The sequence below is a fragment of the Pogoniulus pusillus genome, chromosome 4 (assembly GCF_015220805.1).
Source record: "Pogoniulus pusillus isolate bPogPus1 chromosome 4, bPogPus1.pri, whole genome shotgun sequence".
Lineage (NCBI taxonomy): Eukaryota > Metazoa > Chordata > Aves > Piciformes > Lybiidae > Pogoniulus > Pogoniulus pusillus.
In genome coordinates this window covers 22,325,277-22,339,030 of record NC_087267.1, presented here as the reverse complement: position 1 = coordinate 22,339,030, position 13,754 = coordinate 22,325,277, and the positions used below count along the sequence as shown (strand labels likewise).

The 13,754-nt window shown below is 46.2% G+C and overlaps 1 protein-coding gene across 1 annotated transcript in view; it reads left to right on the top strand.

The window, feature by feature from the left end:
* Positions 1 to 13,754, top strand: part of VWF (von Willebrand factor) — a 220,778-nt gene that overhangs the window by 140,726 nt on the left and 66,298 nt on the right. The window contains 5 exon segments of the mRNA XM_064142874.1: positions 4,214 to 4,257; positions 12,087 to 12,113; positions 12,115 to 12,171; positions 12,173 to 12,198; positions 12,536 to 12,545. Of these exon segments, the coding sequence (XP_063998944.1) occupies positions 4,214 to 4,257; positions 12,087 to 12,113; positions 12,115 to 12,171; positions 12,173 to 12,198; positions 12,536 to 12,545 (164 nt within the window).

Sequence of the window (13,754 nt, the reverse complement as noted above, 5' to 3'; positions counted from 1 at the left end):
GTTTCTCTTGATCTGAGAAGTTAGCTTAGTGCTCTTTTGTCAGTGTTTCACCAGCATCATCTCATCTAGACAACTATCATCACTAACTTAGGAGGAACACAAAATCTGAGCCCTTTCAGAAAGTTTTCAAAAGCTGCCTAGGCCTGACCTTCCAGGCTATAATTTGATTAATGATAGGAGCTGGTCACTAATGGAAAGATACCAAGGAATCTCCAGCTGTCATGAATGGGACAATGTTTCCAAAATACTGTGAGTTAGTTGTGCATAGAGATTTGAAATTACCTCTTCTGCTGCACAAACCTAAGCATAATGTATACATCTATGAGAATTCAGCCCAAGTGTAAGGCAAAAATAAAAGGGGTAAGAATCATAGAATGGTTTGGGTTAGAGGGCATCTCCACAAGTCACCTACTCTGATCTCCCTGCAGTCAACAGGAACATCCTCTGATAGAGCAGGCTGCTCAGGAGCCCTGTCCAGCCTGACTTTCAATATCTCCAGGGATGGGGCCTCAGCTACCTCCCTGAGCAACGTGTTACAGTGTTCCAGCACCCTCACACTAAAGAACTTGTTCCTCACATCCAATCGAAATCTGCTCTGCTCTCATTTCAAACCATTGCCCTCATCCTGTCACTGCAGGCCTTTGCAAACAGTCCCTCTGCAGCCTTCTTGTAGCCCCTTTCAGCTACTGGCAGACTGCTCTTAGGTCTGCCTGAAGCCTTCTCTTCTCCAGGCTGAACAACCCCAGCTCCCTCAGCCTGTCATCATAGCAGAGCTGCTCCCAACTTCCTGATCATTTTTGTGGCCCTCTAGATCTGCTCTGTCAAGTCCATGTCCTTCTTGTGTTGAGGGCCCCAGAGCAGGATGCAGCACTGCAGGTGAGGTCTCAGCAGAGCAAAGTGGCAGAATCCCCTCTCTCCATCTCTGGCCATGCTGCTTTTGATGCAGCTCAGGCTGCCATCACTATTCTGGACAGCAAGCTCACATTGCTGCCTCCTGTCCAGCTTCTCATCCACCAGAACCCTCCAGGTCCCTCTGGATGGACTCATCTCTTCCTTTAGACTCCTCAGCCACACCATTCAGCTTGGCACTGTCTGCATATCAGTACCATGGCAATGAGAATGTGAAGAGCATGTCTTTCTGAAATGAAAACACTGAGAAGCAAGCTCTGTATACAAACCTATCCTGTGCTAGCATCTGTACGCTGCATGCTCTGTCTTTCAAAGGACAAGTTCAAGAAGGACATAGAACTGTTTGAGAGAGTCCAGCACAGAGCCACAAAGATGATTAAGGGAATGGAACCTCTCGCTCAGGAGGAGAGCCTGAGGGAGCTGGGGCTATTTAGCTCGGAGAGCAGGAGCCTGAGGGGTGACCTCAATCATGTTGATAAAGATATAAATGGTGAGTGACAAGAGCATGAAGTCAAACTCTGCTTGGTGATGCCTAATGACTGAAGGAGGGGCAATGGGTGTGTTGCAGAGGGGGATTCTCAATACCTACACCTATTTGGAGGAGGAGAGAAATTAATTGGGGTGATATAATTTTATATAAACATATAGATTTATTAAATTCAATATTCTGAACTCTCACCACCCCCAATCACTGTATATTAATATTAAAAGTTGGTACACGGTTATGAAAACAATTTAGGATAAAATATGTACAGGAATTTGTTAATTAACTAGCAAATATTCAAACTATAAACAGAGAGAGGAGTTTTCTCTGTGGCTTAATGCCATTTGGGGTCTTATGCTATTTGCCCAGTAGAGCAGGCTGAAACTGCTTCTGCTCTATGGCAGAGACAATAGATATTTACAGAGGTATTAAAGCTTTTACTCACAACTATTATTAATTATTAATCACCCTCCAGGGATGCGTCACAGCCTGTGTCTAATGTCCAGACTTCAGGGGATCTCTGCCTGTGGACTTTGAGGCTGGAATCTTCCCGTCTTGAGGGGAAAGGATAAATCTTCCCAGCTTCTGGGGAAATAGGTTTTCTGACCTTTTCTCCTGGCGAAGAGGCAATCTCTGCCTTTGGTGCTGCTGGCTTCTTCTGGATGCTGTGTCCAGGAATTCTCAGCTGGCAGGATTTCAGGAGCAGGAGAATATCGTACTGTCTCTGGCACAGTTGTCACGACTAGCAGGCTGTGTGTGTGTGTGCAGACAATCCAGAATCTGCTTCCTGGTTATCTCAGTGGCAATGGCACTTACCAGGCAATGATAGGCAGCAGGCATGCAAAGTGTGTGCAGCTGCTGGGAGTCTGAGCTCTGTAGGTAAATGCAATACAGGATCTAGTCCTGATAACACAGCGGCGTGCAGATGTGCACAGCTGGCTTAGGAGACTATAGGCTCCTTATATATATATATATATATATGTGCAGGCTTAAATGAGCTCTGCAAGAAAGGTAAGTAGGCAGGTGAGCTGCGAATGAGTCAGAGCATGAGATCTGGGCCTCTGAGTATCAGAGCTATGCAATGGCGTCCAAGCATGGGGGTCTGAGCCGCTGAGCTATGCAGGGTCTGTGCCTGAGGGCCTGAGCTGAGCACGTTGTTTACCTGTGCACCCCTATTTATTGAATGTGGGCCAAGATTAATGGTCCCTTTGGCCACTAGAATGACCAATCAGGTTGGCAGTAAGCCAAACCTTACCATAATAGGCAGAAGCTCTTGCCTGGACTTTCCCAAATATGGAGATCACATGGGCTTACCCCAGGGAGACACGAGCTGGGTGTGTGTGGCTTACACAACCTGTTTACAACCAGGGGTCCTGGCAGAAAAACATATCCAGGCATGCATAGGCATAGATAAGCCTCTTTTCAGGCGTACAGGCCCTCCATGACAGGGTGGAAGTTGAGGAGGAAACATGAGGAAGAATTTTTTTCACAGTAAGGGTGACAGAACACTGGAACAGGCTGCCCAAGGGGGTTGTGGAATCTCCCTCTCTGGAGACATTCAAAAGCCATCTGGATGTGTTCCTGTGTGATCTGGTCTCAGTGATCCTGCTCTGGCAGGGGAGTTGGACTGGATGAGCTTTGGAGGTCCCTTCCAGCCCCTGATATTCTGTGACTCTGTTATTTTGAAAGCACTTAGAACTTCTTTTAAACCTTTTTAATAACCTTAGTTTTGGTGCATTTCCATACATCAAGTAGGACTCCCTCTACATAATACGACCATATCTGGAGGAGAAAGTTATACTTTACAGATTGCAGAAAACTTAAAAGGAAAATTTTCACAAGCCAACAAAACCAAGAAGACAATTTCCCATCCCATAGCAAGCACTTTACCATCAGCAGAAGGGAGAGCTAATTTTTATTCCAGGTTTAAGTGTCTAAGAAATCTCTCATTCAAGATTCTTGAGCTTTGTGCTGTTAGAAACATTTTCACACAAAGATGCTTTCACCTCTTGTGCTGTTTGGTTATACCACAGGCTGCAACTGGCTTCAAATTCTTTCTCCCTATTCTGTATCCTGGATCAACATAATGCAGGGCAAGAAAATCACACATTTTACAGTGTGAGGACAGGAAATGCCATCTTCAAAAGCTTGTTTTAAAGGAAAGAAGAAAATGGAGCTGCCTGAATCTGGACAAGGGCAAGCTGTTTGATGCTCTGGAGAGGTTTTTAAAGTGCCAGAAAGTGATCCCAGTGGGGGCTGCTCGGATATCTCTAAGCCTGGACCTATGCAAACTCTGCAACTTCCTCATTCATAGTGGTACTTGACTCCTGCAAAAAACTCCACTTCTTCTGATACAGATGAAACTAATCCTGATAAAACTAGCTAGAACTTGTGCAATGACTAAAATGTAGTGAATTTGCAGACAGCATTGGTAGATGCTATTATAATAGAAATAGTAGCACTATTAGTGACAAATATCTTTATACACACAGATCAAGGAGGAAAAAAAAGAGAAATACTGTCCAGAGAATTGAAGCAAGTTTCCTTTGATGGGGGGCATTGCTATCTACAAATAAATCATAGAATGGTTTGGGTTGGAAAGGATATCTGAAGGATATCCAAAGGACATCCAGTCCAACCTCCTCTGCAGTCAGCACAGACATCCCCTACTAGAGCAGGTTGCCCCGAGCCCTCTTGAGCCTCACTTTGAGTATCTCCAGGGATGGCCACACTGGCCAAGTGCAAGGTCCTGCACCTAGGTTGGAGCTACTCCCTGGATAAGGGAATGAGATGGCTAAAAGTTGTCTTTTTCTCTTTCAGACCCTGTCAGAGAATGCATAGATGAGGACGGAAACAAAAAAAAGGTAAGTGTATCGCTCTAGAACATTCCTCTGGCTTTCAAGTGACAAAGTTCATGCAGGGCCATGAATACCTTCATAGATGGTCTGAAATGTTGGAGAGCTGTCTGGCAGAAAGGGATCTGGGGGTTGTAATAGACAGGCAGCTGAATAGGAGCCAGCAGTGTGCCCAGGCAGCCAACAAGGCCAATGGCATCCTGGCTTGGACTAAAAATGCTATGGCTAGCAGGAGTAGGGAGGTGATTGTCCCCTCGGACTCACCTTTGATAAGGCCATGCCTAGAGTGTTGTGTTCAGTTTTGGGCACCTCAATATAAGAGAGATGTAGAGGTGCTGGAGCAGGTCCAGCAGAGGGCAACAAAGCTGGGGAATGGGCTGAAGAACAAATCTGACGAGGAGCAGCAGAGGGAGCTGGGGATGGTTCATGTGAAAAGAGGAGGCTGAGGGAAGACCTCATTGCTGAATGCAGCTACGTAAAGGGACATAATGGAGAGGCTGCTGCTGGTCTCTTCTCACAGGGTAACTGGAGACAGAACAAGAGGGAATGTCCTCAAGCTGAGACTGAAGAGGTTTTGACTGGACATTAGGAGAAAGTTTTTCATGGAGAGAGTGTTCAGGCACTGGAAGGAGCTGTCCCAGGGATATGGTGGAGTCACCCACCCTGGGTGTGTTTAAGGGTCGTTTGGATGTGGTACTTGGGGATATGGTTTAACATGAATCTTGTAGAGTAGGGTTGTAGGTTGGACTTGGTGATCCTGAGGGTCTCTTCCAGCCTGGATGTTTCTGTGTGATACTGTGTGTGAAATAAAAAGAGTTAGGCAATGTGAATAATCATTTCACAGGAAGAAAGTGTTGGCTTTTAAACTGGTAACTCTGTATATAATGGAGACTTCCTCTAATGACCTGATCTTATAATGTGTTGAACACTTTTGAAGGCAGCACAGAACCCAGATTTTTTACACTCTGTGTCTTCCCTGACAAAGAGAAATGTATTTCCATCTCCTGCTGAAAAAAATCCTGGGAAAGCTAAGTATGGCCAAAATAAAGGAGCACATATCGATGAAGAAAATGTAATTTTCCAGACCCTCTGCTGCTAAAACTGAAAGAATCTTGCTCTATGAACATTTTATAGGAAAAGTGATATTTAACAAAGTCAAATGCAGGAGTCTACACTTTGGCCACAGCAACCCCAAGCAGGCAATACAGGCTGGGAACAGAGTGGTTGGAGAGCAGGCAGGCAGAAAGGGACCTGCGGGTACCGATAGATAGTATCTGAACATGAGGCAGCAGTCTGTGCCCAGGTGGCCAAGAGAGCCAATGGCATCCTGGCCTGGATCAGGACCAGTGTGGCCAGTAGGACAAGGGAGGTTCTTCTGCCCTTGTACTCAGCACTGGTCAGGCCACACCTTGAGTGCTGTGTCCAGTTCTGGCTCCCTCAATTCAAGAGAGATGTTGAGGTGCTGGGATGTGTCAGAGAAGGGTGATGAAGCTGGTGAGGGGCCTGGAGCACAGCCCTGTGAGGAGAGGCTGAGGGACGCTGGGGGTGTGCAGCCTGGAGGAGAGAGGAGGCTCAGGGCTGACCTCATTGCTGTCTACAACTACTTGAAGGGAGGCTGTATCCAGGCGGGAATTGATCTCTTCTGCCAGGCAACCATCAACAGAACAAGGGGACACAATGTCAAGTTGTGCCTGGGGAGGTCTAGGCTGGATGTTACGAGGAAGCTCTTGCCAGAGAGAGTGATTGGCCATTGGAATGGGCTGCCCAGGAGGTGGTGGAGTCGCCGTGCCTGGAGGTGTTCAAGAAAAGCCTGGATGAGGCACTTAGTGCCATGGTGTAGTTGATTGTCTAGGGCTGGGTGCTAGGTTGGCCTGGATGATCTTGGAGGTCTCTTCCAATCTGGTTGATTCTGTGATATTCCCTAGAAAAATGACTGTCTTAGTGTATGAAATCAAAGTCATTAGTCCTATTTTTCAGGACAGCTTTTATTGACTCTGAGAAAACACTGCCTGGTAGATATTAATGATTCTGATCCTTCTTCCCAGATTTATGTCTATGAAATACTTCATGCACAAGCATGCCTCTGTGTTTTTCTGTAGGAGTCAGTTATGAGTATCTGCCATAGGATTTATCTTGAGTTTCCAGCACATTAAAAATATTCCTTTGATTATTTCCCCCCCCCACCATGTGAAGACATGGCTGTAAGGAAGGATGTGGCTGTTGGAGGAATCCTTCATAGAGTCTTAGAATGGCTTAGGTTGGAAGGGACCATAGAGATCACTTCCATGGGCAGGGACACCTCTCTGCTGGACTCATCCAACCTGCTCTTCAGCACCTCCAGGAAGGAGGCATCCACAGCCCTCTCTGGGTAACCTATTCCAGAGTGTCACCACCCTCTACTGCAGAACTTCTTCCTAAGCTCCAGTCTAACTCTGCTCTCCTTAGCTTCAAACCATCCCCTTTGTACCTGTCCTCTGGACACCCCTGATGAAAAGTCCCTCTGCAGCCTTCCGTGTGATCCCTTCAGCTCTCAGAAGGCAGCTCTAAGGTCCTCCTGGTAGTCTTCTGTTCTCCACGCTGAACACTCTCAGCTCCCTCAGCCTCTCCTCATAGGAGAAGTGCTCCAGCCCTTTGATCATCTTTGTGGTCTCCTCTGGACTCTCTCCACCAGCTCTGTGACCTTCTTATGCTGAGGACACCAGAACTGGAGGCAGGATGGAGGTGAGGTTTCAGCAGAGCAGTCAAAGGGACAGAATTCCCTCTCTTGTCCTGCTGTCCACACTCCTCTGGCTGTAGCCCTGCACAGGGTTGACTTCTGGGCTGCATGAAGGCACACTGGCTCCTGGGGAGCTTCTCATGAATTGTCTGGAACCAGGAAGTATATCAAAGCCACCTTACATGGTTGGCCTTGTTCAGCTGGCTAGAACACAAAAAGGCTTTAGCAAGAACAGGCCACTAAGTACAACCTGGTGGCTTTGATGGCGACAACCTAGTGAAGAAAAAAAAACTAACAAAAAAAAGCTAACAGGGACAAAATTTCTTGTTTAACGCCCCCCTTGAATAATCAGAATCTTGTTAATAACTGATCTGAACTGCATGTGTCCAGGCCTCTGGCTCCTAGAAGCAAATGCAGGTACTTGTAGATAAGTGCAGGGAAGGCCAAATTTGCATTTCAGCCCATGTCAGCTTTAATAGAGGGGTTTTTTTTTTTGGTGAGGAACTTAAAAACATAATTTCTGCTCTGGCTAAAATGTTTTGGGAATGAAAAAGGCTCCCAGAAACTAACCACACTTTCAAAGGGTTGTCTTTTGTGTTATCTTTTCTGATTTTGTCAGCAAGAAAATATGAGTTTAGAAGACACTGTCAGTGTGGCAGCCTTCTGGAGCAGGATGTTGAGCATCTCATGGTGCCTTCATGGAAATGTTTTGCCTCTGGTGTTCAGCACTGCTGCCCTCGCTGGCAATACTGTGCCATTGTTGCCCTCTTCTAGCACAGTTCACCAATCCACAGGGACGAAGATTCCAGGCTCTTTCTTGTATCAGAAAACACAGGCTCTTGCCTCAAATCCATCCCATTTTAGGCATTTGTCAGAGAGTTACTGCAGCAGGCTCAGCTCCCCAAGTGGGATGTCTGTCATGCACCTGGAGACTGTGGGAACTGCTCTCTTGCAGTTTGCAAGGAAATCAGAGTTCTCAGGATCAAAAATCTCAGCCTAAATCCTGTCAGCATCCTGAGTGATATTATTTGTTACTTTTTGCTTTGTTTTGTTTGTTATTTCCTCTACCCTGGAAATTACTCTGAAGGAAGATTCCTGGTGAAGGTCACTGTTAGTAGCAGAAGGATGAGATATGTGCTAGGTCAGGCCCCAAATCCATCCACTTCCCTGTATTATATGGCCAAAAAGAGGAGTTAGGGGAAAGAATAACATGGTAAAATCCCTTCAACTGTCCCAGGCTTGAACAGTTTGACTCAGGGCTACCCTGAGTTGTGAGTTGGTACCATTTCTGTGTTTGATAGTGCTCAATAGTTTTCTCCTGCATGTATTTGTCCAGTCACAGTTTGAATCTATAGAAGCCTTTAATGCTCTTTATATCCAGTGACAAAGAGTTCCAATAAGTGCTGAGCATACACTGTTGTAAAGAATATTTAGCACTATTTAGGCTGTATTTAATGTTTGTAATATATGAACTTGTCAGTTGGCAGAATATGTGAATGATTATGGTAGATTAACGGTTTGGTTTTGTATTTTAATGTAGGGTTTTTTTTTTTTTTTTCATCAGTAGTTTTGTTTTGATGCTTTTAAGTAGGAGTAAGATGATTCTAGCAGAGTAGGCACTTGTCTATAAATCTTAGAATCGTAGAATGATTTGAGGGTGGAAGGGATCTCCAGAGGTTATCTAATCCAATCTACTTTAAAGTCAGCAGGGACAGCACTCCACCAGATCAGGTTGCTCATAGCATTCTTGAGCCTCACTTTGAATGTCTCCAGGGATGGAGCCTCAACTACCTCCCTGGACAACCTGTTCCAGTGTTCCAGGGCCTCATCTTTTTGACACTTGACTTAGCCAAATACTGCTGCAAACCCCGGAACTGCTGATAAAATATCAGGATTGTGCTGAAAAAGGGTTGCTTGATCAGATTATTTTAAGGGTTATTTACTGAAGTTATTAAATAATGGTAGCACTTCAGTCTACAGATGGCTTCATGATGATGTACCTGAAGTGGGCCTCCAAGAAGGTTGCAGAGGGACTGTTTGTGAAGGCCTGCAGTGACAGGATGAGGACAATGGTTTGAAATGAGAGCAAAGCAGTTTAAATTGGATGTGAGGAACAAGTTCTTTATCATGAGGGTGGTGAAACACTGCAACAGGTTGTCCCAGGGAGGACGGTATTGAGCGCTAATTCTGGAAATATTCAAGGCGAGGCTGGAGAGGGCTTTGGACAACCTGATCTAGTGGAGGATGTTCCTGCTTATAGCCAAGGGAGTGGACTGGATGACCTTTGAGAGGTCCCTTCCAGCCCAAACCACTCTATGATTCTATGATCTTGTGCATTTCTAGTCTACTTATGGTCATAGCCCCCCCCCCCTCCCTCCCCCAGATCCTAAACTATCAGTTTCTGTCACATGCCTCTTCTGGTAGTGGTTCAGTCACCTGATTTAGAGAAGAACTACCAACCAAACCGCCCAACTCAATTGGAAGTGCCAGCTGATGAGAAGCCAGGCGAGGTCCCATGGCTGTCCTTCCTGCAGATGCACAGGGAGAGAAAGTGATCGAGTTCAGGTCTGGAGGTTGAGAGCTCCCTCAGAGAGGAAGTCTGAGACTTCCCTCCGGTGTGGCTGGCAGGCTCTTCAGTTTCAGCAGACATTATCCTTCACTAGTGAGACTCCTCTGCTTTTGCTTTCTTTTCTCTCCTAGGTTTACTCCTACGATATTTGTATCATTGGGAGTTCAGTTTTCTTTGTCTTCAGTGTCCCCTGCATTTTGACTCTGCCAGCAAGACATGCCTTGGTCTTTTTTGGATCCTTCAGCTGATATTTCTGTTTTTAATGTGCTTTCTTATCATCACTTAGAGATTTTCCATAGATGTCTGTTAAGGATGTGAAATAAAAGCAATTAACCATGTATGGAAGCCAAAGGATCCTCTGCCAGACATTCACAGCTGTCTATAAACACCTTCCAGGTGCTCCACTTCCAATGAGCTGCAGGCGAGACAAATATAATTAAAAACCATTCAATTTCTTCCTATCTAAATATTTTTTCCATGCTTAAACCCCCTCATGTTACATTTCCACAGCTCCCTCTAGGGTCACAAGCCTGAGAAATATTCAGCCACTTTGAGGACAAGTTGCCTTCTGAAAGGAACAGAGAAAGCAGGGCCAATGAATTAGCTCCTATTTAATATGTAAATGTTTATAGCTATGAATGTGGCACCACTACAAATGTTTAGACTGAAGGGTCTTGCACAGCTCAGAGCTACAGAACAATACTTTCACATCATCACCATCCTTGGCTTGCATGTTAGGACCAAGAATGGACTGTGAGTTATGCTGTGGTCACCCAGGTCTTTTACCACAGTGCTCTTCTTTCATGGTAATGATGGGTAGCAGTCACCTTTGCTTTCCCATGTCTTTCTGCTTGTAACATATCCAGAAATGTAGAACCACTTTTTGCTTGTGCTTCTGAGCTCACAGAGCCACCGAATGTATCTGGCTGGAAGAGACCTCCAAGTTCATCCAGTTCAACCCTTGACTCAGCACTGAAGGGTTAACACTAACCCATGTCCTAAGCACCAAGTCCACAGGCTGCTTGAACACCCCCAGGGATGGTTGACTCTGCACTGCCCTGGGGTCAGACCATTTCAATGATTGAGAGCCCTTTCAGTGGCAAAAACGTTTGCTAACATTCAGTCCCAAACCTTCCCTGGTACAGATTCTAACCATTTCCTCTAGTCCTGTCCCTTGCCACCAAGGAGAAGAGGCTGTCCCCCTCCTTGCTCCCACCTCCCCTTTGGGGAGTCATGGAGAGTCATTGAGGTCTCACTCAGTCTTCTCTACTCCAGACTGAACACCCCCCAGCTCCCTCAGGTGCTCCAGGCCCTTCTCTAGCCTTGTTGCCCTTCTCTGGACACACTCCAGCCCCTCAACATCCTTCCTGTAGTGAGTGGCCCAGAACTGAATAAGTACTTGAGCTGTGGCCTCACCAGTGCTGGGGCAAAAGGGGCATGGTCACCTCCTGTCCCTGCTGGCCACAGGGTTTCTAACCTAAACCAGGATGGTCATTGGCTTTCTTGGCCGACCTAGGGCACAGCTGACTCACTTTCAGCTGACTAGCAGCCAACAACCCAGGTCCCCTCCCTCTAGTTGCAACTTTCAACTCACACATTCCCAAGTCTGGTGTACTCACTTTCTGTAGAGAATCTGGAAAGAGCCTGTTTCCCACAGTTTGGAGATATTCTCGGGATTGCAGGCTCAGGGTGTGAACACTCTGGTTTTGAAATTCATTGAGCCTTGTTTATGAAACTTCAGAGCTCAGGTGGGATTGGGGTACAGGGAGCTCAGCTTGTTACAGAGATAGGAATCTTGAGATATTCCAGACTGTGCATTCATCATAATTTCACTGTAATTATAGTAATACATAGTCCTGCTGCCTTAAAGGCTGTCCTTTAAAAGATGAGGTTTATTTGTTTTTAACATATAAAAAACCTACCATGTATATCTGATAACGTTTGATCTGGGTAAAGGAATCACTTCCCTTGCTGGGGGTGGGGGTTTGGGTTTTAAAAGTTTGGAGTTGAGGATGGAAGTATGTGGCTAAGAGTATTCCACGTCTCCTTAGCTTGGAACAAATATTGTGAATTCCTGCTGTGCCATGGCCATATCTGTGCTTCAGAGCTCTTTCGTAAAATCATCTTTTTATGGCTGATGGAGAGCAAAAGGCTTTGACATTTAAAGAAAAGATGAGGGGGGGTAGGGGATCTTTGTGTGGAACTGTGCTATCTGTGCCTGCTGTAGGATGGCATGCTAACAATAGATGGAGCAGCAGACTACTTGGTTCTGCAGGGGGAAAAAACATCCCCTGTTCTAGATTATTATCTTTAGCTTGGAATTCATAGCCTATTTTCTTCCTGCTGCTAATTTCAGCTTTCCTCGTTCTCGTCAAGTCCTTAATACACTGCATTCTATTATTCAGCTCTCCAAGGCTAATTTTGAGGCAGCACTGGCTGCCAGTGTCACTTTACTTGCTCTCTGGAGGACACTGGCAGCAGCCGAGTTGTGCATTTTTTCTACTCCTCTGCCATGCTCCTTTCCCTTGTTAAATGCCCATGTCTTCTTTCCAGCCTGGTGATAAATGGACGTTGCCAGAACCAGTGTCACACTGTGACATGCTTTCCAGGAGATTACACAGTTCTGGAGAGCCACCAAACTTAACTGTGAGAGGATGCCAAAGCAGTATGGTCACAGCAATTCTTCCTGCTGTTAAGATTGAGGAAACTTGTGGCTGCCGATGTGATGTGTCCATGTGAGTTCTTTATCTTTGCATGTATGCCTCTCCCTCCCAATCATCCCCACTACAGAATGCCAGGGGCTGGAAACCCAGGACCTCCAAGGATCATCTAGTTCAAGCCCCCTGCCAGAGCAGGATCACCCAGGGCAGCCCACCAACAGAAACACATCCTGGTGGGTTTTGAAAGTCCCCAGAGAAGGAGATTCCTTAACCCTCTCTGGGCAGCTGCGTCCAGGACTCTGCACCCTTCACCCTAAATCGTCTCTTGAAATGTTTTATCAGAAATATAATGGTAAATGGAGCTGCTCAGTCATTACAGACATCAAGGTGCTGAAATGAGAGAAATTGATGATGAACACCAGTTAGACATGCAGCCAGAAGCAGGAGAGTCTTTGCGATGCCTGGAATGTGTGATGCTTGTTTGCAAGTTCAGAGTCCCCTGTGAAGTTGTTTTGTACATTAGTGAAGTGGCACTGTTTTATCACAGTGCATTCCCAAACTTATGTGACCTGGGGATGGAGGATGTGTAGGAGAGAACCCAGGAATTCATCTGAGCAAGCTGCAAGCCAAGTGGTGAATCTCAGTCTTCAAAGCTTCAGAGTTTGGCCTGACCTCAGTCAAGCACACATATTAAAGAAACAACAACAAATGCTGTGTGCCTTCAGGAATCCACGGTGAATAAGTGAGCAGAAATGGTGAGCACGGTGTGCTTAGTGCTCAGGCTGAGGTGGACAGGAACAGAAACGAATTGCATTCACTTACATTCACATGCGGGAGACATTCAGCCCTCTACCAAAAAGAGATATTCTTTAGGAAACTCTGATGTACGTGAAGGGAAGACTTGAAAGAGGAAGAGCGATGATTTCAAGCAGAAACCCACACTGGAGCCTCCAGATTGCCTCAGTGCCCAGGCAGATGCTCTGACAACAATGAAATGGTGGCAGCCTGGGGTGAAGGAGGCAGTGGTGGCTGGCTACATGCAGTGTGGCACAGGGCATCACTCCACGGCTGACACAAGGAAAAGAGACTCTGTTTGTTGCTGACTTGTTTCTTTTTTATACATGACTCTATAGCTGGAAATGCTCCAGTGTTCTGAAGATATTGGAACTGATACTTTTCCGTCTGTATTCATCAGCCACCTGGATGAGGGCACAGAGGGCACTGTCAGCAAGTTTGCTGCTGACACCAAATTGAAAGGTGTGGCTGACACCTCTTAGGCTGTGCTGCCATTCAGCAGGACCTGGACAGGCTGGAGAGCTGTGTGGAGATAAATTGAATGTAACAAAACAAGGACAAATGTAGTCCCATTTGTGAAAGGACACCCACATGGAACAGCAGAGGTTGGGGACTGACCTGTTGGAGAGCAGTGTAGTGGAAAAGGACATGGGAGTCCTGGTGGACGGAAGGTTCGTCATGAGCCAGCAACGTGCCCTTGTGGCCAAGAAGGCCAATGGCATCCTGGGGTGGATTAGAAGGGCTGAGTCCAGCAGGTCCAGAGAGG